Below are 22,742 nucleotides of genomic sequence, written 5' to 3' on the forward strand. Positions count from 1 at the left end.
GAAACTTCTCACCTTGCTTTCTCTGCCACTGTTGGGTCGTGAATGGAGACTTCTCACCTCTCTTTCTCTGCCACTGTTGGGTCGTGAATGGAGACTTCTCACCTTTCTCTGCCAGTGTTGGGTCGTCAACGGAGACTTCTCACCTCTCTTTCTCTGCCAGTGTTGGGTTGTGAATGGAGACTTCTCACCTCTCTCTGCCAGTGTTGGGTCCTGAATGGAGACTTCTCACCTCTCTTTCTCTGCCAGTGTTGGGTCCTGAATGGAGACTTCTCACCTCTCTTTCTCTGCCAGTGTTGGGTGGTGAGCGGAGACTTCTCACCTCTCTTTCTCTGTCAGTGTTGGGTCGTGAACGGAGACTTCTCACCTCTCTTTCTCTGCCAGTGTTGGGTGGTGAACGGAGACTTCTCACCTCTCTTTCTCTGCCAGTGTTGTGTCGTGAATGGAGACTTCTCACCTCTCTCTAGCAGTGTTGGGTCATGAACAGAGACTTCTGCCCTCTCTTTCTCTGCCAGTGTTGGGTCGTGAACGGAGAAGTCTCACCTCTCTTTCTCTGCCAGTGTTGGGTGGTGAACGGAGACTTCTCACCTCTCTTTCTCTGCCAGTGTTGGGTCCTGAATGGAGACTTCTCACCTCTCTTTCTCTGCCAGTGTTGGGTTGTGAACGGAGACTTCTCACCTGTCTTTCTCTGCCAGTGCTGTGTCGTGAATGGAGACTTCTCACCTCTCTCTACCAGTGTTGGGTCATGAACAGAGACTTCTGCCCTCTCTTTCTCTGCCAGTGTTGGGTGGTGAGCGGAGACTTCTCACCTCTCTTTCTCTGCCAGTTTTGGGTCATGAATGGAGACTTCTCACCTCTCTTTCTCTGCCAGTGTTGTGTCGTGAATGGAGACTTCTCACCTCTCTCTACCAGTGTTGGGTCATGAACGGAGACTTCTCCCCTCTCTTTCTCTGCCAGTGTTGGGTCGTGAACGGAGAAGTCTCACCTCTCTTTCTCTGCCAGTGTTTGGTGGTGAACGGAGACTTCTCACCTCTCTTTCTCTGCCAGTGTTGGGTCCTGAATGGAGACTTCTCACCTCTCTTTCTATGTCAGTGTTGGGTCATGAATGGAGACTTCTCACCTGTCTTTCTCTGCCAGTATTGTGTCATGAATGCAGACTTCTTACCTTTCTTTCTCTGCCAGTATTGTGTCATGAACGGAGACTTCTCACCTGTCTTTCTATGTCAGTGTTGGGTCCTGAATGGAGACTTCTCACCTGTCTTTCTATGTCAGTGTTGTGTCCTGAATGGAGACTTCTCACCTCTCTTTCTCTGCCAGTGTTGGGTCATGAATGGAGACTTCTCACCTCTCTTTCTATGTCAGTGTTGGGTCATGAATGGAGACTTCTCACCTCTCTTTCTATGTCAGTGTTGGGTCATGAATGGAGACTTCTCGCCTCTCTTTCTCTGCCAGTGTTGGGTCCTGAATGGAGACTTCTTACCTTTCTTTCTCTGCCAGTGTTGGGTCATGAATGGAGACTTCTCACCTCTCTTTCTATGTCAGTGTTGGGTCGTCAATAATAGAAGGTGGAATACCCCTTTAACATCTGAAAAATGAGAAAAGCAATGTGCATAGCAGGGATGCAATCACTTTTTTTCTCCTACATATAGAGCAATGTGGTTCTGCATATGAATGGACTGGAACCACGAGTCTTCAGATATGGGCAATGTGATATCAAGCATACATTATAGCGAATCCTTGCATAAGTAATGTGACCAGGCTTGTCAGACGCCTACGCAGTGCATCTTAAGTGCTACATTACCCACCGGACTGATATTCACCCATTGACGACACGCTATATTGTGAGGCTCATAAAGAGTGACAATGGCTGTTTTATCTATTTTCCAGCACAGACTTCCTGGGGACGAAAGAGGCCTCCCTGCTGCTAATGGCCATGTTCCTCTTAGCCGTCTTCTATCATGGACAGCAGGTAAGACAAAACATTTCCTCCGCTCATTCCCCATGGCTCGCTGGCATTTTATTATGGATGCGCTGTAAAATGTCACCGGCTGCTCCGGACGCCTAATGGAGGTTGTGATTGTTTTGGGGTGAATTCATCCGCCGTGTCATTCAAAAACTTTTTATTATTTTTCTTTTTTTTTTTGACATTTATTATTTTGTACAGTTTTTTTAGACATGAATAATCGTGCAAAACCACAAAAAAATAGTAAGAGAATCAGCGGCTAACATCTCACGGTCAATACATGGATTCTAGATTGGTATTTCTCTATTCCAGTTCTAAAAAAAAATCCCAAAAACTTTTTCACTTTTTAGGGATTATGATTGAATTCCAGACTTGTCCACCTATATATATATTTCTTCACATTTGATTTCAGACTCCCAATTTCTCAAAATTCAGATTCAATACATTACAGTAACATTCTCAGCAGGCTGCAATTCCCATCACAACCACCAGGTGGCCACATAAAGACACATATAGCATAAACATCTCCTGGCAGAGTATCGCAAAATCAAGTTTTGGGAGATTTTTTATTAAAAAAAAAAAGGTGGTGATGTCACACCAGGTATCTTTGTATGTGTCGACCCAAGTGGAAAGGTAAGGAAGGACACCCCTATAACGTCAGTACATCAGGAATGACTATGGCTCTCTCTATAGGGTATCTTCTAATATCGTGTTTCCCCGAAAATAAGCCTTAGCATGATTTTACAGTATTTTTGCAGTATGCCTGAAATATAAGCCCTAATCAAAAAGTAAGCCCTAGTTACAGTCGGTATTATGGGGAATCAAACTGGTTAATATCTCAGTGTCCCCAGTCTCTTAGGGGCCTCCAGCATTTCTATTCCAAGTTAACACTACTCAAGGACCTTTGGTGACTTCACAGTCATGTGACCAAAGGTCTCCTAATTATGGGAGTCTAAAGAAAGTGAATAGGAGAGAGGCTGCCATTAGGGATAAGGGAGAGCAAACCTGGCAATTTCACAGGGTCCTCATTCTCCTAGGGGCCCCCATCGTTTCTATCCTGTGGTTAAGACTACTTAAGTACCTTTGTTGACATAATGGTCATGTGACATAGAGGTCTCTTAAAGCGCACCAATCACCAGATTTTTCGTATATAACCTAAAGCCAGTGCTATACTGGCGCTATCAGGCTGATTCTATACATACCTTTAGTTGTGAGATTGGGTGTATAGGTTTTGAAACACAAGCAAGAAAAGTTGGTAAAATGAGCAGCTTTTTGAATGGTACCGGTCAGCTGGGGTGGATTTTGATGATGGGTGATTCCTGCCCCCCCCCCTGCCTGTCCATCCTCCCGATCTGTTATTTATGCCAATTCTATTCTATAAGTGGTTAAAAGGACCAGTGCTGATGTCATACTCATGTGACCAGAAAGTGCAGGGCCTCAGCCAACAGAAAAATAATGTTACTTCCTGGTATCAGCTATGTTGGCTGAGCCCCACCCCTTCTGGTCACATGGGTATGACATCGGCACAGGTCCTTCTAGCCACTTAGTAAAACAATTCTATAATAGAATTAGCATAAATAACAGGAGTAGGATGGACAGGCAGGGGGGCAGGAATCACTAAAAAAAAAACCCCAGCTATCAGCTGATCGACAGCTGCTGCCACTCAAAAAGCTGCTCATTTTACAAGATTTACTTGCTTGTTCCAAAACCTATACATCCGAGCTGACCACTAAAGGTCTGTATAGAATCAGCCTGATAGTGCCAGTATAGCACTTCCTCTAGGTTATATAGGAAAATCCTGGCGATTGGTGCTCTTTAACTGCAGGAGCCTATGTACCAATAAAAGAAAAACCTCTGATTATATAATATGCTTTACTTTAATATTAATACATATAGCCCACTTATAGGTAAAAATATGTACAAAGAAGTAAATAATACCACTCTAAATGTCACATTATTATCGCTATGCACTGGACAGGTAAACACAGGACACAATCAGGGGGAGAATCTACAACAGTAATGTCTTAGGACTGTATTCCAGGTTTTTTCAATGCTCCCTATGGCACTAATATTTTGCACACTATTATCTGGGCATTATATTAGTATTATTTATTAATCTATATGTTGGTATTAAGTGTACTATGCAGGGGCGGTTTCTGAACCAAACTGTGCAATACCTTATAGCCAGGTGTATAGGTCACCTTCAGTCCTCCTTATGGAAACAATGGTCATCGGTGCACGTAAACAGGGAAAAGAAGATCCAAACCAATGTCCAGGAAGCCGAAATCTACGGCAGGCACCATCCAATTTTCCAAAGTGCTTTATTCCAACATCATGTGCAGTTCAAAATAGCAGGGAGAGAGTCGGCTGCAGGCCCCATAATGGACGACGGCTGTTTCGCACGGGACCCGTAGAAGCACAAGGACGTGCGAAACGGCCGTCGTCCATTAGGGGGCCTGCACTCGGCTCTCTCCCCACTACTTTTAACTGCACATGATGTTGGAATAAAGCGCTTTGGAAAATTAGATGGTGTCTGCCGTAGATTTCTGCTTCCTGAACATTTATATGTTGGTATTAATTGAACACTTTGTCATATTGTTACTTTATTGTCTTACTTTTGACTCTTTATTTTTTTAAATTGCGATATTCTACCTTTTCGAATATTTTCCAAACAAGTCAACCTGCTCTTCCTTCCAAAAATGTTTTTTTTTGCTCATTAACCCCTTCTGATTGCAATCATTCTCTCCATCCAAAAGCTGAATATCTTCTTTTTTTTACTTGATATGTTGCCGTGTATTGGACACTACATGGTATTGTTACATTTTTATGCTTCTTTTGGCAATTTTTGTTTTTAGTTTGTAGCTAAATCCTTTCTGCACTTTCAGCTGTCGGATTGGTTTTCGGAGTCAGCCATCCTAAAATGTTTTTTTTAGCCCCCAAACTACCATGGCCCGTTGTTTTGGCCCTTGACGTGTGGACCTGATGGTCTCCTCAATGATAATACAATAAAGCCTCTCACCTTTGTATTTCCATTCCGCTTCTTTAGGTGGTGATTTTTCACTTCACTGCCTCTTGGCTGGATTTGTTGTTCTTCTTTGATGGCTTTGGTTACATCCAGTTGCTTTGTCCACAGCAGCAGGTCTAATCTCTTTTTCTGGCGATACCTCAAATTTTGGCTGCCCAGGGATCAGTTTCAGCTTTTTTTATGTCACTGGCTTACATACAACCCAAGCAAGGAGATGCCGGCCAATATTTCTTGCCGGCTAATATTGGATGATACATTTGTGGCTACTAAATGCTAAACATTACATACAACGGAATCCTTAAAGGGGGTTTAAACGGATCACCTTTATCCAATGCACAATTGGTCCACATGGAGGTCATAAATTTGGATCCTTCCTTAGGATGCCCTTCTATGACCTTGAGGAAGGTAAAAAAAAATGTGGGGGAAATATGGCCCACGATGCAACACATAGCACAAGGGGTACACCGTGGACACTTTAACAATGGCGGGCCCTAGCGCTAGTGAGAGGGAAGATGGAGACCATCTCCACTTATCTGCAACTGTACCATGCACTCCTAGCCAGTCCCTATACAGGTTCCTCACCTCTCGCCGAGCAAGAACCTGAAGCCCTGAGTGACCCTACAATAGTCCTGGCTAGTGAGTAGACAGGTAATGGACACTAGCCCCACCGCTGCACTAAAACAACACACAAAGGAAAGAAAGACAGACAGGGAGAATCACACCAACAGACTGCTGCAGCCAACCCCAAGGCTGCAGCGTACACAGCAGCAACTTGCAGAGAGGATTCCACCAGCTCCTTCCACCCCCACGCCAAGCATCCAAATGAGAGTGAATAATCGGCACCCTGTACTGGGTGCAGAGGGTCTATATAGGGACTTGGAGTGGTCCAAACCGGAAACACTTAGAATGGTAATGAGAATGCTTGCTGGCAAGGAACACTGACATTAACCCTCTCCTCCCTAAACCACATTTAACTACAGGGGTGAGCCTGGCAATAGCTTTCTAGCCCCGATTCTGTCACTAGTCTCAAATGCAAAAAGACAGCCGTGATAGTTTTTCTGCGCTGCTGTTGAAGACTTCCATATAGAAGAGTCCAGGAAACATCAATAAATCAAATGTGGTTTACTCTACGCGTTTCGATGCTGTTCAGCTTCTTCCTGGATCCAGCTGAACAGCTTTGACATTCATAGAATAAACCACATTTCTTAGACTCTTCCATCCTGAAGTCTTCAACAGAAGCGCAGAAGAAACACGTCTTTTCCTTTCCTCTATTGCCTGTCTCAAGAGTGCACACCGGGATCTTCAGAAGCTTCATCGCCATCACTCATGTCTTGTTGTGTCACAGCGACAGCAGGTTAGCGCAATATCTCTTTTTCTGCACCGCTTTTCATAGGATAAGACCCTATTTGCGTCTTTACACCCCTGTGTTTCCTCCATATGTATCTTAACTTTTTTTGACAGTTTAGGCTGACAGATTCCCTTTAGGATGGAGCCCAGATTTCATATTTTCATCATCATGGATGGGACTTTATAGAGTGGAGAAATGGAAGTATAGTTGCCAACAGTCCAAGATTTCAAGTCCTTGATTTTACTGAAACAGTCCTGGAATGTTAGATATGTGCCGAGCTTTAAAAAGTGATGGTCCATTTTGGTTTGGTTAAATTTCCTGGCATACTACGGGCATTTCAGGTAGAATTCTGGGCAGGACACAAGTATCTATATATTGCCAATATCAATTATGGTACGTATGGGCAGATGACCGGGTGTACAAATATATTCAGCTTGCAACTAAAAGAAATTAGAAGTGCTAACCATTTTTTTGTTGACCCAGAATGATCCTCAGAGAGGTCAGTTCCTTTCCTGTCACCAGTGGGTCATGTCTGCAGGTAACATCTTGTATTGGAGTAGATTTACTTTCTGTTGATGTGGAAAATCGTTAAGGACTTTTTCCTGCTGGCTAAGATTACTCCTTGCCTTAATCACAGCTGCAGCATCTGATCACGCTCTTCTGCTATGTATACCCACTCCTGGCTTTACTCCATGCCGGTGATAGATATTTTCTATATTGACCACAGTGAAGGAGTTCGTCACTGCATAGCTCTAGTTTCATATCAGTTGGAGCCGTGGAGTTTCCTGCTGAAGAAACCAAGGAGTGCTTTTTGCTGTGTCTTTCTGCACTTGTTTGTCTTACATTCCTTATGTTGTTTTATTGTAGTAGTAGAACTAGTGACACTCTGGCCAACACTCTAGTCAGTGTGGGTTCAGGGTCAGTGAGGACCTAGGCACATGACGGCGCATGGGGGAAGGACCGGTCTAGGGATGTTAAGAAGTGCAGTGATTAGCCCTATCACCAGGGTCTTCCTTTACATCTTCTCAGGTTTTCCCTCTGTTATGCTGCATGCCCCAGCATTCCCTCGCCCCGGCATGATATTTCCCCCCAACTGAGGGCCTAGGCGTTACGGCGCATGGGGGAAGGACCCGTCTAGGGAAGTTAGGGCTTGCAGTGATCAGCTCTGTCACCAGGGCCTTCCTTTACTTCTTCCCAGGTTTTCCCTCTGTGTTACGCCATATGTCCTGGCGTTCCCTCACCCCGGAATGACATTCCCCCCCCACTGAGAACTCAGGCATGTGATGTCACATGGTGGAAAGACCCATCTAAGGATGTTAGGGAGTAGTGATCAGCCCAATCGCCAGGGTCTTCTTTTACATCTTCCCAGGTTATCCCTCTGTGTTATGCCGCATGCCCCGGCGTTCCCTCACCCCGACTTGACATTTTTCCACCTCCTGAGGGCCTTGGTATGTGACGGCGCATGGAGGAAGGACCTGTCTAGGGATGTTAGGGAATGCAGTGACCAGCCCTATGGTCAAGGCCTTCTTTTACATCTTCCCAGGTTATCCCTCTGTGTTATGCCCCATGCCCTGGCGTTCCCTCGCCCCCGGCATGACATTTCCCCCCCACTGAGAACTGAGGCACGTGATGGCACATGGGGGAAGGACCCGTCTACGGATGTTAGGGAGTGCTGTGACCAGCCCTATCGCCAGGGTGTTCTTTTACATCTTCCCAGGTTTTCCCTCTGTGCTATGCCCCATGCCCTGGCGTTCGCTTGCCCCGGCTTGACATTTTTTCACCGAATGAGGGCCTTGGTATGTGACGGCGCATGGAGGAAGACCTGTCTAGGGATGTTAGGGAGTGCAGTGACCAGCCCTATGGTCAGGGCCTTCCTTTACATCTTCCCTGGTTGTCCCTCTGTATTGTGCCGCATGCCCCGGCGTTCCCTCGCCCCGGCATGACATTTCCCCCCTAGTCCTCCTTACAATTCATATAAACTACATTACTCAGCATAGGGCACAATGAATACCTCCTGCCATGGTGATGAGATTCTGAAATGTTTTTTGCTTCCAGAGATACTAGAAAAACACTAACATAAAAAAAATGTAGAAGAAATCTGCGCTATAACAAATCTTTCCCTTTTTTAACCTCGGCTTCTTTATATCGGCGCTTTTTACATCCATTGTCGCTGCTTTTGCTCTTTTATGGTTTGATTCATGAGGCATATTAAAAGCTTGGTTATTATATTTTAAAAGAAAAACATCAGATAATTTCATATAAAAAAAAAAAAAGTCTGCACAAAAAAAAAAAGCAAAAAGCCGATCTGTCTGCTGCGAGTGGGAACAATTGCTCGGGGACCCACTGACAAATTGTTAATTGCAGCCAAGCTAAAAATAACACCGGCTGGCAACGATCGCAGAAACTCATTTGCTTAGATGAGAAGAGTCGAGGTAGAAACAAAAAGTTATGTATCTCTCTGTAGTCCAAAAAGCGGAGATTTGCTGTTCTACGGGAGAAGTAAAGACTTTCTCCGTCACCGGCAGGATCATAATGGGCTACTGACCCCGGGTGAGGGGCCAAAACACTGGCCGAGAACTTTATCACGTCAGTTCTTAAAGTCTCATTTGGCTTACCGACTCTTTGATTTATTGCACATTGATAGCTGCAGAAAGAGGCAACTGAGAATCATTCAGTGAGCTTTGTTCTAAGGGCTTGCTCACATGAGTGTATAACTCAGACGAGGATTATCTAATCCAATTCTTGACAAAAAGACTGACGGCACTCCCAAAATTCAGTCTGAACAGGTGCAAAACTGCACATGACATATAATAATAAAAAAGACAGCTGCACTCTGAAATGCTAAAGCATGCAAACCCTGAAGGTAAGAATATAGATATGTATTACTGGCTAAGGAAATCTAGGAAAAATTGAGATATTTAGCATACAAATATGGCCATTTTGATATTTGCCCAGTAGCCACGTCAAGGCATATCTCGTATACTGGGAACCTACAATAAACTGAAGCCTCTCTCTGGGTTAGAAACGTCCATGTATATGGACAAGTAGGAACTTGCAATTAGAGAATAAAATCACTTGTGGCTAATAAGGAGGGATACACAGTCAAAAGGCATGACCCCATAATCTAGACAAAAAGACTGACGGCACTCCCAAAATGCAGTCTGAACAGGTGCAAAACTGAACATGACATATAATAACAAAAAAAGACAGTTGCACTCTGAAATGCTAAAGCATGCAAACAATGAATGTAAGAATATAGATATGCATTACTGCTTAAGGAAATCTAGGAGAAATTTCTATCTATAGCATACAAAAATGCCCATTTCAATATTTGCCCAGTAGCCACATCAAGGCATATCTCATTACTGGGAACCTACACTAAACTGAAGCCTCTCTCTGGGTTACAAACCTCCTGTGTATGGGCATGTAGGAACCTGCTATTAGAGAATAAAATCACCTGTGGCTACTGGGGGAGGGGTGCCCAGTCAGAAGGCATGACCCCATAATCTAGACAAAAGGACTGATGGCACTCCCATAATCCAGTCTGAACAGGTGCAAAACTGAACATGACATATAAAATTTTAAATATTGCAAAGCCATAGTAAACATAATGGGCAACGTTTATGAAAAAAGAAAAGAATGGCAGAATTTGCCATATGTTTAGGTTTTAAGTTTTTTGTTTGTTTTTTAGTTCTTTTCTGACACACATGTATAGGAATGTGCCTGACAATATGTTGTTTTGTTGTTTTTTTTAATTTACAATTGTATTTATTTTATAAAATACATGTATAGGAATGTGCCAAAAAATATTACAAAACCATAGTAAACAAAATGGGCCACATTTATAAAAAATTACATATTTTGGTTTTATGGTGGTTTTTTTTTATTGTTTTTTTTTTTATTTTTACTATTGTATGACATACATGTATAGGGAATAGGGATGTGCCAAAAAATATTGTGATGCGGTGGTTTGGGGTTTTTTTTAGTTTTGTTTTTTTTTTACTATTTGATGATGTACATGTATAGGAAGGTCCCCAAAAATATTTTGTTGTGCTGTTTTTTTTTTATTTTACTATTTGATAACGTACATGTATAGGAATGTCCCCAAAAATATTTTATTATGTTGTTTTCTCTTTTTTTTTTTACTATTTGATGACATACATGTATGGGAATGTCTCCAATACTATTTTTTGTGTTGTTTTTTTTATTATTTTATTTTATTTTACTACTTGATGACATACATACAGTGCTGGCACCCCTGCAATTCTGTCAGAGAATACTCAGTTTCCTCTTGAAAATGATTGCAATCACAAATTCTTTGGTATTGTCTTCATTTAATTTGTCTTCAATGAAAAAAAAAAAATTGTCATAATGCCAAATTGGATATAATTCCACACCAAACATAAAAAAGGGGGTGGACAAAAGTATTGGCACTGTTTGAAAAATCCTGTGATGCTTCTGTAATTTGTGTAATTAACAGCCCCTGTAACTTACCTGTGGCACCTAACAGGTGTTGGCAATAATAAATCACACTTGCAGCAGGTGACATGGAGTAAAGTTGACTCAACCTCTGTCCTGTGTCCCTGTGTGCACCACATTGAGCATGGAGAAAAGAAAGAAGACCAAAGAACTGTCTAAGGACTTGAGCATCCAAATTGTGAGGAAGCATGAGCAATCTCAAGGCTACAAGTCCATCTCCAAAGACCTGAAAGTTCCTGTGTCTACGGTGCGCAGTGTCATCAAGAAGTGTAAAGCCCATGGCACTGTGGCTAACCTCCCTAGATGTGGAAGGAAAAGAAAAATTGACGAGAGATTTCAACGCAAGATTGTGCGGATGGTGGATAAAGAACCTCGACTAACATCCAAACAAGTTCAAGCTGCCCTGCAGTCCGAGGGTACAACAGTGTCATCCCGTACTATCCGTCAGCGTCTGAATGAAAAGGGACTGTATGGTAGGATACCCAGGAAGACCCCACTTCTTACCCCGAGACATAAAAAAGCCAGGCTGGAGTTTGCCAAAACTTACCTGAGAGAGCCTAAAATGTTTTGGAAGAATGTTCTCTGGTCAGATGAGACAAAAGTAGAGCTTTTTGGGAAAAACCATCAACATAGAGTTTACAGGAAAAAAAAGAGGCATTCAAAGAAAAGAACACGGTCCCTACAGTCAAACATGGTGGAGGTTCCCTGATGTTTTGGGGGTTGCTTTGCTGCCTCTGGCACTGGACTGCTTGACCGTGTGCATGGCATTATGAAGTCTGAAGACTACCAACAAATTTTGCAGCATAATGTAGGGCCCAGTGTGAGAAAGCTGGGTCTCCCTCAGAGGTCATGGGTCTTCCAGCAGGACAATGGCCCACAACACACTTCAAAAAGCACTAGAAAATGGTTTGAGAGAAAGCACTGGAGACTACTAAAGTGGCCAGCAATGAGTCCAGACCTGAACCCCATAGAACACCTGTGGAGAGATCTCAAAATGGCAGTTTGGAGAAGGCCCCTTCAAATCTCAGGGACCTGGAGCAGTTTGCCAAAGAAGAATGGTCTAAAATTCCAGCAGAGCATTGTAAGAAACTCATTGATGGTCACCGGAAGCGGTTGTGCGCAGTTATTTTGGCTAAAGGTTGTGCAACCAAGTATTAGGCTAAGGGTGCCAATACTTTTGTCTGGCCCATTTTTGGAGTTTTGTGTGAAATGATCAATGATTTGATTTTTGTTTCATTCTCTTTTGTGTTTTTTCATTGCAAGCAAAATAAATGAAGATAATAATACCAAAGAATTTGTGATTGCAATCATTTTCAAGAAGAAACTGAGTATTCTCTGACAGAATTGCAGGGGTGCCAATACTTTTGGCCAGCACACTGTAAATAGGAATATCCCCAAAAATATTTTGTTGTGGTTTTTTTTTATTTATTATTTATTTTTTTATTTTACTATATGATGACATACATGTATAGAAATGTCCCCAAAAATATTTTGTTGTGTTTTGTTTTTATATTTTTTTTTATTTTACTATTTGATGACATGCTGATGACATACCGGTATAGGAATGTCCCCAAAAATATTTTGTGGGTTTTTTTTTATTTATTTTACTATTTGATGACATACATGTATGGGAATGTGCCCAAAATATTTTGTCTTGGGTTTTTTTTTGTTTTTTTAATGTTATTTTTATTTTTTATTTTACTACTTGATGACTTACATATATAGGAATGTTCCCAAAAATATTTTGTTGTGTTTTTTTCTATTTTACTATTTGATGACATACATGTATAGGAATGTCCCCAAAAATATTTTGCTGGGGGTTTTTTTATGTATTTTTAATTTTTTTTTTTATTTTATTATTTGATGACATACATGTATAGGAATGTCCCCCAAAAATATTTTGTTGTGTTTTTTTTTTATTCTACTGTTTGATGACATACATGTATAGGATCGTCCCCAAAAATATTTTGGTGTGTTTTTTTTTTTATTTATTTTTATTTTACTATTTGATGACATACGTGTATAGGAATGTGCCCAAAATGTTTTGTTGTGCTGTTTTTGTTTTTTTTTGTTTTTTTTTATCTTATTTTTATTTTACTATTTGATGACTTAAATGTATAGGAATATCCCCAAAAATATTTTATTGTGTTAGTTTTTTTTATTTTATTTTATTTTACTATTTGATGACAAACACGTATAGCAGTGACACCAAAAATATTTTGTCGTGTTGCTTTTTTATTTTACTATTTTATTTTATGACATACATGTATAGGAATGTGCCAAAAAATATTGCAAAGTCATAATGGGCCACGTTTATCAAAAATGGCTGAATTATTGACATATCTTTACTCACTTCAATTTTTTTTTTATTAAATAATAATTTTATTTAGTATACAGACCAATAGTAGAAAAGATTGTGTCAAGTAGGAAAGATGAATGTGTCAAATGTCGCACGTTATTGTGGAATTTTCTGCCATTACGTTACAGCATCCATTTATTAGACATCTATTACCTATCTGGAATATGTGACTTTTTTGGAAACTTTTATATAGAAAATGTATTTATAAATATATAATATTTCACATAAAAGCATTTACCGCAGCCTTTTTTCTCGTCATTTTAAGGTACTAAAAATGGTATATAAATGGCTTAAACAGGGATAAATTTGCTGCACGGAAATGTTGTACATTGTGCCATGATAAATGGTATTTTATTGTTAGAGAAACTGGTTTTTTTTTTTGTTTTTTTTCGTTTTTCTGATGTCTTTATTGCTTTACAGCTTGAATACACTGCGAGGCTGGATTTTTTGTGGCGGGTTCAAGCCAAAGAAGAAATCAGTGAGATGACAGAATTGAGGGAACATAATGAGAACATGCTGAGGAATATTCTTCCGAGTCATGTGGCACGTCATTTTTTGGAGAAAGACCGAGATAATGAGGTTTGTGTCTTAAATTGCTCGTTAAAAGGACGGCTTATTGTATTTTCCAGTACATAGGGTGGATTCATACATTAGACTTTCTAATGGCAAAATTATGATTCCATATATGAAAGAAATACAGAGAAAAAAAGGGAAATTAAAAGGAATTAAAAGCATGGCTCCTCTTGGGTTTGTCCCTTTTTCCCTCCTCCCCTGAGGAGCTGTATTCTCTTTTGTACCCGCCCCTGCTTACACTGCTCTTACTTCCTTGTAGCAAAAAACAGGGCATGATGCTTGGGCCTCTACCCCCCCTTGGTTACCAATATTGGAGGTTGAGGAGACCTTAAATGGGTTTATAAATAGGGATGATCGAATACTTCGATTATTCGGCTTCGCGAATATTTTCTGAATACCTCGCTGCTATTCGACTATTCGCGAATATTCGATGTGCAATGTAAGTCTATGGGAAACCCGAATAACAACTATTCGGTACTATTCGGGCTAGCCATAGACTTATGTTGCGCATCGAATAGTCGAATAGCAGCGAGGTATTTGGAAAATATTCGCGAATCCGAATATTTGAGGTATTCGATCATCCCTATTTATAAACCTTTTTCACTAACCTAAGATCGATTGTCAGTTGAATTTAAAGAGAAGTCATCATTAAAAAAAATGGGTTTTGTGTTTAATGTATTTAAAAATAAAATTGTTAATGTTTTTTTTTTTTCATATCACAACTTTTGTTAAAATTGTTATCTTGCAATACTTCCATTCGTTTTAGGAAGAGTTTACAGTAGCTTCCTTATCATCACAGGCAGGATTAACCTCTTCCCGAGTGATCAATTTTTCCATTTTTGCTCCTTCATTTTTTTTTGCTCCTTTTCCAAGAAAAGAACTTTTTGATTTTTTTTCTAATTTTCTAAAATATTTTTTTTTTTACTTTTCACTGTATTTTTTAGTCTCCTTAGTGGACTTGAGCCCGCAATAATCTGATCACATGTGTTATACAGCAAGGCCACAGCACATGACACATACAGTATATACCGCAATGCCACAGCCTCTGGTTGTTTTTTACAAGGCAACCATCATGACATGCATGGGGGTCTTCAGCAGACCCTTGGGTCAGTCATGGCAACTCATTGGTGCCCTGTGATCACGTCACGGGTGCGCCAGTGTGCACACAGAACAGTGCGCCCCTCTACCAGCGCCCTGTAAATTCCACTGTCAGAGATTGGCAGTGGCATTTCACATGTTAACAGCTGCGGGCAGAGGAAAATGATGGCTGAATAACATAGCTATCAGTTGTCGGCAGAGATGTTGGCTTGGCATGCAAGCTCGCATCAAAGTCACCACCACCGATCAGCTGTCCTCGGTGCCGGAGGCGGCAGGGGGCCGGAAATGCTCAGTCCCGGAGCTGCCCAGTCAACTGATAGTGGCCACAGCCGGGTACTGCACATCCTCCTCCTATTGATCTGAATGGGAGGGTGATGTGCAGTACCCGGTTATCAGAAGACGGGGCAGCTCCAGAGCTGAGCATTTCTGGCCTCCTGCTGCCACTGGTGACACCGGGGATAGCTGGGATGCCGTGTGTCGGACCCCGGCCGATCAGACTTTGATGACCTATCCTCAGTATACGCCATGAATATAAAAGTAGTGACCAACCTCTTTTGAGGCTTACCCAACGCATTTCACTGAAATTAAAGATCAGGGCTGTGTCTGAAAGAACATGGAACCTTGGACAACAGAGTCACAGGGGGTCGCCATTATGCACTACGCTTGGTTTGGCAGGCACAGAAGCGGGCCCTCTCATCTGCCGCTTGCTTATTATCATGATCCTTTATGGCAATACAGACGACACTCATCTCTCAAGACATAGACCCATCTTACCTGGGGTGATGGCACCATAATGACCCACTATACAATGGATGAACTGCACCAAGAGCAGAGAAAGAAGAGCACTAAGGCCCCCTTCACACGTCAGTGATTCCGGTACGTATGTCGCTGTTTTTGTACACACGGGAATCACTGACATACACAGACACATTAAAATCAATCTGTCTGCATACACATCAGTCATTTGCCAGGGACTGTGTGTCCTTGTGGAGACAAGTCCGGCAGCGCTGATATCACATGGACAGCACAGTGGTGGAATCCGTGTGACACATACCGGAGAAAACACAAGTCTGTCAAATAAAATGAATTTCTATACTCACCTGTCTTCGGCGCTGCTGTCACTTGCTTCTGGGCCCGCTCATTATGCTCATGCATATTCACTGTGTGACGCCCTGGACAAGCCAGGGGTCACAGGTAATGACATCACCACACCCTACACCCCGGATAGGCACATCAAAGCTAGACCCAAAAATCCTTGTTGCCTTCCTCCAGGGGCTGATGTTCACACCAGAGGGTGGGCCAGGCGGTTGGTCCCGCCCACCGAGGAGTTCACAGTCCTGGAGGCGGGAAAAGTGAGCAGATTAGTTTTGGATGTGAAAGTGTGAGGAGCAAAGTGGTAGGAGAGCGGCTAACTGACAGCATCCAGGTGTGTGCCCCGGACAGAGACAGCAAGGTTAGCAGACGGCGGTGACCGTCTGCAGGAGTGGCCTATCGGAGTTTGCCGTAAGGACCGTGGACGGGCGGTGGCCCGGCGGTACCGGACCGGTACACGAGGAGAAGCCAGCACCATTGGCAGGGGCCTTTCGGACCCCGGCAAGGCTTGGAGTCGCCGTGAATTTGCCAAATCCATCAGTGAAGGGGACCTCCGGGTTTCCAAACAGCTAAGTCCCGATTGAAGGCAACAGCCCAACTGTATGAGAGAGACACCGCCACCGCCAAGGCACCAGTTTCTCAGGGCCAGCGCCTGCGGGCAACGAGGGGCTCCTCCGGCCCATGTCCAAGCCGGGGAGCGGGTTACCGGTGGGAACCCATTGGAACCAACAGAAGTACTAGGTGCAGGGAAAGAGACAGTCACCGTTAACTACCGGGGAAAAGCAACAGCAGCCGTCCGTGGGAACCGTCTTTCCAGCCGTGTGTTTTACCGAGAACTGTGTCATCAACTCAGGCTGAGTGAGTACCACCGTGCCGTGCGGCACAGCGCTGCCCCCGCGACCCTGCACCTCACCAGGCCCCACAACCGGCCTGCCATCACCCATCCTCCACCCCATCACTGGGCCCCGGGACAACCAACCCCTACCCACGGAGGGGAGAACTAACAACTCAGCTGCTCCCTGTCACCGCTCCCGGGATCCCCATACAGAGCAGCGGTGGTGTCCACACAATCACCACAACCGTGGGTGGCGTCACGAACAATAACCAAATCCCCACCACCAATCCACCCCTTTCACTCACGGGCGAGGAGCGCCGCTCGAGTCCCCGGGATCCGGCACACCGCTCGAGCCACCACCGAGCAGCAGCAGCCGCCGGACCCGAGCAGTGGGAGAGCGCTGCATCCCCTCCTCCGCCCGCGACAACTGCACCAAGGACCCGGAAGCAGCAGCATCAGACACATCAGCACCACGGACAGCAGTGGCGTAGACAGGTGAGTAAAAAGTTCCTACTCTCCGTGTGCTATCACATATAGATACCAAAATCACGGCACACACGGAGGGCCATACACATCTTCAATACGTCTGTGAAAAATGTGTGCTTTTCACTGACATGTGAAAGAGGCCTAATGACGGCCATTCTGGATGCCTTTTCTTAGCACTTAGGTTGTCACAGAAATGAAAGTGATATCAAAAGTTATTTTTTACAAAGTATTCGTTTCATTTTTTTATTATTATTTCTCCTCTCAGTATCGGTTTTTTGCATATTGTTCTGTAGTTTTTTTTTTATAAGATTAGAACATCCAGTTCTCGGAGAAACTCCGTCCTCCATCGCTCAGATAAGAGCTTCAGCTTTTACCGTTCATCAATTCTGATTTCAAGGAATTGTATATTGTTCAGCGCTCTGTATAAAGAGGCTTTCTTCACTGCCTCTTGTAGTAAATGCAGTAAATAATCTTCGGAAATGTTGGGTGCGGGCAGAGACTTCGCTATTACAATCCATTACCCCCTTTTGTGATCACCGAGGAGGCCTCATAATCAAGAAAACAATAACACTTCACTTCAGTGCCGGGAATTGGATATATGGCGAGGAACAAAGGAGAACCTCTCCAGAATATAGCCCGTATGGAATATACGCCTTACTGGTCCCTCTCCCTATACTGGATAAATTGCGAGGAACAAAGGAGAACCTCTCCAGAATATAGCCCGTATGGAATATACTGGTCCCTCTCCCTATACTATGAGCACACCTGTCACATGAAGGGGAACTTATCATTAAAAGATGACCTTATTTACATCATCTTTTTATTATGAATATATTTTTCAAAATATTTTTAGAATTTTTTACAAAAAAAATAGAAATGTTTTAGGTTTTTAAAATTGGTAAAGCAAACGTTCTCCATTGGTAAAAATATAACTGTTTCAGGAGTAACTAGCAATGGCCGAAATTGATAAAAAATGCCCAATTTAGGATGGAATTTAATGAACCCTTTTCAACCAAAATATGCCTGAATTTTGTTAAGTCTATGTCTGAACTTTTTGAGACATTCCCAGCAAATTCTGGACACTTGACACTAGAGTAGTCACAACACGCATTTCTTGTCTTCTGTATTTCACTTGTCACCTTTTCTGTATAGACTGGGACAGAATGAGCAGAGTCATCTTTTTATCAGTAATTATCATTATTATTTTAATCATTAAACATGCCTGAATATTGTTGAGCCTGTTTCTGAACTTTCGAGACAATCCCAGAAAGTTCTGGAAACGTGGCACTAAGGTAGTCACAACAGGCATTTCTTGTCTTCTATATCTCACTTGTCACCTTTGCTGTATAGGCTGTGACAGAATGAGCAGAGTCATCTTTTTATCGTTAATTTTCATTAATATTTTTTATCAGTAAACATGCCTGAATTTTGTTGAGTCTGTCTCTGAACTTTTTGAGACAATCCCAGCACCTGTCACCTTTGCTGTATAGACTGTGACAGAATGAGCAGTCATCTTTTTATCATTAGAGAATGGAAGATATGATGATAACTTTATTGTACTCCTGAAAGCCTACATAAAATATTTTAACTTACCTTGAGATTGTAATAATCTATGAATCGTCTTCCATTGGTAAAAACAGGACTGTTTCAGAAGTGTCTAGGAATGGCCAAAGCTGGATAAAAATGCCCACTTTTGTGTGGAATTTAATGAACCCTTTTGAACCAAAAGATGCCTGAGGTTTGTTGAGTCTATCACTGAACGTTCGAGAAAATCCCAGTGAATTCTGGACACTTGGCACAAGAGTAGTCACAACAGGCATTTCTTGTCTTCTGTATCTCATTTGATACTTTTTCTGTATAGACTGTGACAGAATAAGCAGAGTCATATTTTTATCATTAGAGAATGATGATAACTCTATTGTACTCCTGAAAGCCTAGATAAAATGTCTTAACTACCTTGAGATTGTAATAATCTATGAATCGTTCTCCATTGGTAAGAATAGGACTGTTTCAGAAGTATTTAGAAATGGCCAAAACTGATAAAAATGCCCAATTTAGGATGAAATTTAATGAACCCTTTTGAACCAAAACATGCCTGAGTTTTGTTGAATCTATCACTGAACTTTCAAGACAATCCCAGTGAATTCTGGACAGTTGGCACTAGAGTAGTCACAACAGGCATTTCTTGTCTTCTGTATCTCACTTATCCCCTTTGCTGTATAGACTGTGACAGAATGAGCAGAGTCATCTTTTTATCATTAATTTTCATTAATATTTTTTATCATTAAACATGCCTGAGTTTTGTTGAGTCTATCACTGAACTTTCGAGACAATCCCAGTGAATTCTGGACACTTGGCACAAGAGTAGTCACAACAGGCATTTCTTGTCTTCTGTATCTCATTTGTCACCTTTGCTGTATAGACTGTGACAGAATGAGCAAAGTCATCTTTTTATCATTAATTTTCATTAATATTTTTGTCATTAAACATGCCTGAATTTTGTTGAGTCTGTCTCTGAACTTTTTGAGACAATCCCAGCACCTGTCACCTTTGCTGTATAGACTGTGACAGAATGAGCAGTCATTTTTTTATCATTAGAGAATGGAAGATATGATGATAACTTTATTGTACTCCTGAAAGCCTACATAAAATGTTTTAACTTCCTTGAGATTGTAATAATCTATGAATCGTCTTCCATTGGTAAAAGTAGGACTGTTTCAGAAGTGTCTAGAAATGGCCAAAACCGGATAAAAATGCCCACTTTTGTGTGGAATTTAATGAACCTTTTGAACTAAAACATGCCTGAGGTTTGTTGAGTCTATCACTGAACTTTCGAGACAATCCCAGTGAATTCTGGACACTTGGCACAAGAGTAGTCACAACAGGCATTTCTTGTCTTCTGTATCTCATTTGTCACCTTTGCTGTATAGACTGTGACAGAAAGAGCAGAGATTTCTTTTTCATCATTAGAGAATGGAGGATATGATGATAACCCCATTGTACTCCTGAAGGCCTAGATAAAATATCTTAACTTCCTTGAGATTGTAATAATCTATGAATAGTTCTCCATTGGTAAAAATATAACTATTTTAGAAGTATTTAGGGATGGCCAAAACTGGCTAAAAATGTCCATTTGAGGGAGGAATTTAGTGAACCCTTTTGAACCAAAACATGCCAGAATTTTGTTCAGTCTATGTCTGAACTTTTTTGAGACATTCCCAGGAAATTATGGACACTGGACACTAGAGTAGTCACAACAGGCATTTCTTGTCTTCTGTATCTCACTTGTCACCTTTGCTGTATAGACTGTGACAGAATGAGCAGAGTCATCTTTTTTATCATTAATTATCATTTATCATTTGTCTTTTTATCATTAAATATGCCTGAATTTTGTTGAGTCGGTTTCTCAACTTTTTGAGACAACCACAACAAATTCTGGACAATTGACTATAGAGCTGTCACTACAGGCATTTCTTGTCTTCTGTATCTCACTGATCACCTTTCACAGGATACTAGTATTATACCCAACGATAAGGTTCTTTATGCAGCTGACTAGTCATTTAGAGGCCAAATTCCTTCACTTCTTGATACTGTAATAATCTATGACAACATTCTATGTTGGTAAAAACAGAAAAACAGGACTATTTCAAGAGTATTGGGGAATGGCCAAAACTGGAAAAAATGCCCACTTGAGGGTGGAATTTAATGAAGTCTTTTGAACAAAAACATGCCTGAATTTCGTTGTGTCTATCTCTGAACTTTTTTGAGATAATCCCAGCAAATTTTGGACACTTGACACTTGAGTAGTCACAACAGGCATTACTTGTCTTCTGTATCTCACTTGTCACCTTTGCTGTATAGGCTGGAACAGAATGAGCAGAGTCATCTTTTTATCTTTAGAGAATGGAGGATATGATGATAACTCTATTGTACTCCTGAAAGCCTAGATAAAATGTCTTAACTTTCTTGAGATTGTAATAATCTATGAATCTTTCAGGAGTATCTAGGAATGGCTAAAATTGATAAAAAATGACCAATTTAGGATTTAATTTAATGAACCCTTTTGAAGCAAAACATGTCTGAATTTGGTTGAGTCTGTGTCTGAACTTTCGATACAATTCCAGTGAATTCTGGACACTTGGCACCAGAGTAGTCACAACACACATTTCTTGTCCATTGGATCTCACTTGTTACCTTTGCTGCATAGACTGTGATAGAATGAGCAGAGTCATCTTTTTATCATTAGTAATCATTTATCATTCATCTTTATCATTAATAATAATAATATTTTTATTCATTTATATAGCGCTATTAATTCCGCAGCGCTTTACATACATTGGCAATACTGTCCCTATTGGGGCTCACAATCTAGAGTCCCTATCTGTATGTCTTTGGAGTGTGGGAGGAAACTGGAGTACCCGGAGGAAACCCACGCAAACACGGGGAGAACATACAATCTCCTTGCAAATAATGTCCTTGGTAGGATTTGAACCCAGGACTCCAGTGCTGCAAGACTGCAGTGCTAACCACTGAGCCACCTGACCTTTATGAGACATCTGACCTTTATGAGACAATCCCAGCAAATTCTGGTCTATTGACTCTAGAGTAGTCACTACAGGCATTTCTTGTCTTCTGTATCTCACTTGTCACCTTTGCTGTATAGACTGAGATAGAATGAGCAGAGTCATCTTGTTATCATTAGAGAATGGAGGATATTATGATAACTTTATTTTACTCCTGAAAGCCTAGATAATACATAATACTATGCAAAGTGATAAGGCTCTTTATGCCACTGGCTAGCCATTTAGAGGCTAAATTTCTTCACTTCCTTGAGACTGTAATAATTTATATAACTTTCTCCATTCATAAAAATATGACTGTTTCAGGACTATCTAGGAATGGCCATAACTGGATAAAAATGTCCACTTTAGGGTGGAATTTAATGAACCTCTTTGAACCAAAACATGCCTGAATTTTGTGGAGTCTGTGTCTGAACTTTCAGTTATCTCAGTGAATTCTGGACACTTGGCACTAAAGTAGTCACAACAGGCATGTCTTGTCTTCTGTATCTCACTTATCACCTTTGCTGTGTGGACTGTGACAGAATGAGCAGAGTCATCTTTTTATCATTAGAGAATACAGGGATATTATGATAACTCTGTTGTACTCCTGAAAGAAGTTGAGACTCCTTTTAATTCTGAACTTACATTATTAAAGAACGCACCACACACTGGTCCTTAAAAGGTCATAAAGTCAAATTAATCTATTGTGCAAAGTAATATTTTTCTAACAGTGGAGTGACCTCTCCGTTTCTTTCCTTCTTTTATTTTAGGAGCTGTATTCTCAGTCATATGATGCTGTGGGAGTCATGTTTGCTTCTATCCCTGGATTTGCTGATTTTTATTCACAAACGGAAATGAATAACCAGGGTGTAGAGTGTCTGCGCCTCCTGAATGAGATAATCGCTGACTTTGATGAGGTAAATAA

The 22,742-nt window shown here is 41.5% G+C and overlaps 1 protein-coding gene across 2 annotated transcripts in view; it reads left to right on the plus strand.

The window, feature by feature from the left end:
* ADCY8 (adenylate cyclase 8) overlaps nt 1-22,742 on the plus strand; it is a 430,517-nt gene that overhangs the window by 383,436 nt on the left and 24,339 nt on the right. For both annotated transcript variants that reach the window (XM_075352858.1, XM_075352859.1), the window contains 3 exons: nt 1,885-1,966; nt 13,592-13,750; nt 22,588-22,734. In XM_075352858.1, coding sequence (XP_075208973.1) covers nt 1,885-1,966; nt 13,592-13,750; nt 22,588-22,734 — 388 coding nt within the window. The remainder of the gene's footprint in view (nt 1-1,884; nt 1,967-13,591; nt 13,751-22,587; nt 22,735-22,742) is intronic.

The sequence above is a fragment of the Anomaloglossus baeobatrachus genome, chromosome 6 (assembly GCF_048569485.1).
Source record: "Anomaloglossus baeobatrachus isolate aAnoBae1 chromosome 6, aAnoBae1.hap1, whole genome shotgun sequence".
Classification (NCBI taxonomy): Eukaryota; Metazoa; Chordata; class Amphibia; order Anura; family Aromobatidae; genus Anomaloglossus; species Anomaloglossus baeobatrachus.